Raw genomic sequence first — 3,333 nt, forward strand, 5'->3', positions numbered from 1 at the left:
CATGTGTGTTGGAGAGGTCTGTTCACCTCATGGCATCCTGAAAGCAAAGAAGAGCACACACAGGAGAGGGTTTGGGAGTCCAAAATCTCCTTCAGGATCTGCTTGTGACCTGACATCTTTGCAGTCAGTCTTACCCCAAGATGTCCCACCACTTCCCAATAGCAACCAGATTTGTAACACATGAACCTGAGACCAGGTATCAGAAATCCCTGAGTAAGCATTACTACTAATCCCCTTGACATTAAAGAATGATAACAAGAGCTGGAGAGATGGCTCAGTGGTTAAGAGGCTGGCTGTCATTCCAGAGGAACTGGTTTGGTTCCCAGCATTCATGTAGCAGCCAATGTCTGTAACTCCAGTGCGGGAAGATGCAATGTTGATCTCTGGTCTTCTCAGGGACTGCACATATACAGTACACAGTCAAACATCAGGCAAAGCATCCATACACATAAATAAGGATCTCAAAGAAATAAAGAATGATAAAGGAATACTATGAAGAAATCTCACAAATTTAAAAACCTAGGTGAAACAGACCAGTTCTTTTAAAAAATTATTTATTTTCATTTAATGTGTACTGGTGTTTCCCTGCATGAATGTTTGTGTGATGGGATAGGATCCACAAGACTTGTGGTACTGACACTTACAAGCTGCCATGTTGCTGCTGGAAATTAAACCTGGGTCCTTTGGGAGAACAGCCAATGCTCTTAAACACTGAGCCATCTCTCCAGCCCCTAGAGCAGTTCTTTTAAAGACACAATCTGTATTGAGCCTTACCGAGGAAGAAATGGTCTGAACTGATGTACTCACCTTGCCAGCTTGGGGCTTCTTTTCAGATGGGCTCATTTCAAGGACTATGTTGTAAGAAAGGAAGCTTGGCACAGGCATGCAGGAGCTGGGGGGGCACGTGTTGAAAGTTTTTCTGATGAACACGGAGAGTTTCATAGAACAGTCATAGCAAGAAAAGTCTCTAGAATTGTGACATCACAGACACAAAAGGCCATTAAGGAATGACCTCAGATTACATAAACAAAAGTATTGTCCTAACCACAAAATGACCCACATTGCATGATGAACAGGAGTGGCCAGTCAGAGCTTAAGTTTATCTGTTCCTTTCTTCCAGCTGGATACATTAAAAGAGCCAATCACCAGCATCCTGATAGCAGCATCCTGTCTGAAGCAGCAGTCAAACCCCAATTCCTTTCCAACATCACCCTACATCCCTTCAGAGCTTATCATAATGTCCTTTAGCAGGTTCCAACTGAAACACCCCACTGGTCCCCAAACATGCCTAGTCTTCCCCTTTGTAATAAGAAGTAAGAGTAGCTGTGTTTGTGGTGTCTTCTGTTGGGATGGCATTCACGATTGAAATAAAGCGATTTGCTTGAAACGTTTTCTGAGCAGGAGAGAGAGCTCAGCAGTCACTTGCTGTTCTGCCAGAGGAACCAGATTTGGTTTCCAGGACCCACATTGTGTGACTGACAAAGATCTGTAACTCAACTCTAGAGAATCCTCTTCCATTCTTCTTGGACGCCTATATACAGGTGGAACACACACACACACACACACACACACACACACACACACACACACACACAAATATATACATGTGGTACACACACAAACACACATGTGTCAATCACAATGTCATACTACGCACATTTTATGTCTGTAAAAAAAGAATTTTTATATTAATTTTGTCATGACTAGCGAATCACATTTCAACTTTGCATGGACCCAGGAATCGCTCTACAATTGATCTGCGTCCTGGGTGTCTAATCACTTCTTACCTCTTGTCTATAACATGGATTTCATTCTTCCAATAGGAATAGCAGATGCTTTGCTAACAAAAAAATTCTAAGTTCCACACAGTAAAATAAATAAAATGTTTTTTTGGAAATTAATTATGTATAAGATTTTCTTACACTTATCTGTAGATGAATATTCATGGTGAGCAGTTTCCTTAAAGCCCCTTTCATGTCTCTGTTCCTCAGGCTATAGATGAAAGGGTTCAGCATGGGGGTCACAATTGTGTACATTATGGCAGCCGCCATGTCCCTTCCAGCTGAGTGAGAGGATGAGGGGTTGAAATACAGGGATATGATGGTGCCATAGAAGAGGCAGACCACAGCCAGGTGGGAGCCACAGGTGGAGAAGGATTTCCATCCTCCTCTAGGGGATGAGACTCTCAGGACAGCACAGGTGATGTGGACGTAGGAGATCAGGATACAGAAAAATGGAGTGACTATGATCATAGTTCCCTCTGTAAGAATCATCAGCTCATTGAGATGTGTATCTGAGCAGGAGAGTTTCAGGAGGGGAGTCACATCACAGAAGAAATGGGAGATGATGTTTTCTCCACAAAAGGAGAGTCGAGCCATGAGCAGTGTGTGCAACAGAGCATTCATGTTGGCTACCACCCATGACCCAACCACAAGAAGGGCACAGAGCTGATGGGTCATCTTTGTTGTATAGTGTAACGGGTGGCATATGGCCATAAATCGGTCATACGCCATCACAGACAGCAGGAAATTGTCCATGTCAGCAAACACAGAGAGAAAATACATCTGTGTGAGACACCCAGAGAAGGAAATGACCTGACTCCCAAGTATATGGTTGGCCAGTACTTTAGGGACAGTGGTGGAGGAGAAGCAGACATCCACAAAGGACAGGTTGCTGAGGAAGAAGTACATGGGGGTATGCAGGTGTGAGTCTGCGATGATGGCCAGGATGATGAGCAGGTTTCCCAGGACAGTGGCCAGGTACATGGTGAGGGAGAGCAGGAAGAGGAGCTGCTGCTGCTGGGGCTGCCTGGAGAGTCCCAGGAGGAGGAACTCAGAGACACTGGACTGGTTGGTGCTGCTCATGAATCTGAGTCCAGCTATAAGAAGAAGAAGCAGAGGTCAGAAGGCCATCTTCAGCTTTGGATGCTACAATGAAGTTCACTTTAATCCTGCATCAGTGTTTCTGTATTAAGATCTAGTCCTATTTTCCACATACTCAATATACAAATCACAGTTTTAGGTCATGTTGGTTCCCCAGAGCTACCTGTTTAGTGTTTTTGAACTTAGCATAAAGGCGTTCATGCACCACTCTTACCTGTATCTGGCAACATTTCCAGTTTTCTCCCACTCCTTAGAAGCTTAAAGGAAAATATCGGCCAATTGTATTGATCTCAAGCTTCAAATAGTGGACCTATGGTTCCTGCTGCTATCCTTACAAGGGGAGAGAGTAAACAACACATGTTGCAGAAGAAACATTGGAATATGTACTACCCTGAAAATACCTGCACGGGCCAGTTTTATTGATTTTACCTTGATCTTGCTGGGAAATAGG

General features: G+C 43.8%; 1 protein-coding gene across 1 annotated transcript; it reads right to left on the reverse strand.

Annotated features, from left to right (window-relative positions):
* Window positions 1–1,901: 1,901 nt before the first annotated feature.
* On the reverse strand, window positions 1,902–2,864 carry Or1f21 (olfactory receptor family 1 subfamily F member 21). The gene has a single exon (NM_001000858.1). The coding sequence runs from the start codon at window positions 2,862–2,864 to the stop codon at window positions 1,902–1,904; it is 963 nt and encodes a 320-aa protein (NP_001000858.1).
* Between the last annotated feature and the right edge of the window lie 469 nt (window positions 2,865–3,333).

The sequence above is a fragment of the Rattus norvegicus genome, chromosome 10, assembly GCF_021556685.1.
Source record: "Rattus norvegicus strain SHRSP/BbbUtx chromosome 10, alternate assembly SHRSP_T2T, whole genome shotgun sequence".
NCBI lineage: Eukaryota > Metazoa > Chordata > Mammalia > Rodentia > Muridae > Rattus > Rattus norvegicus.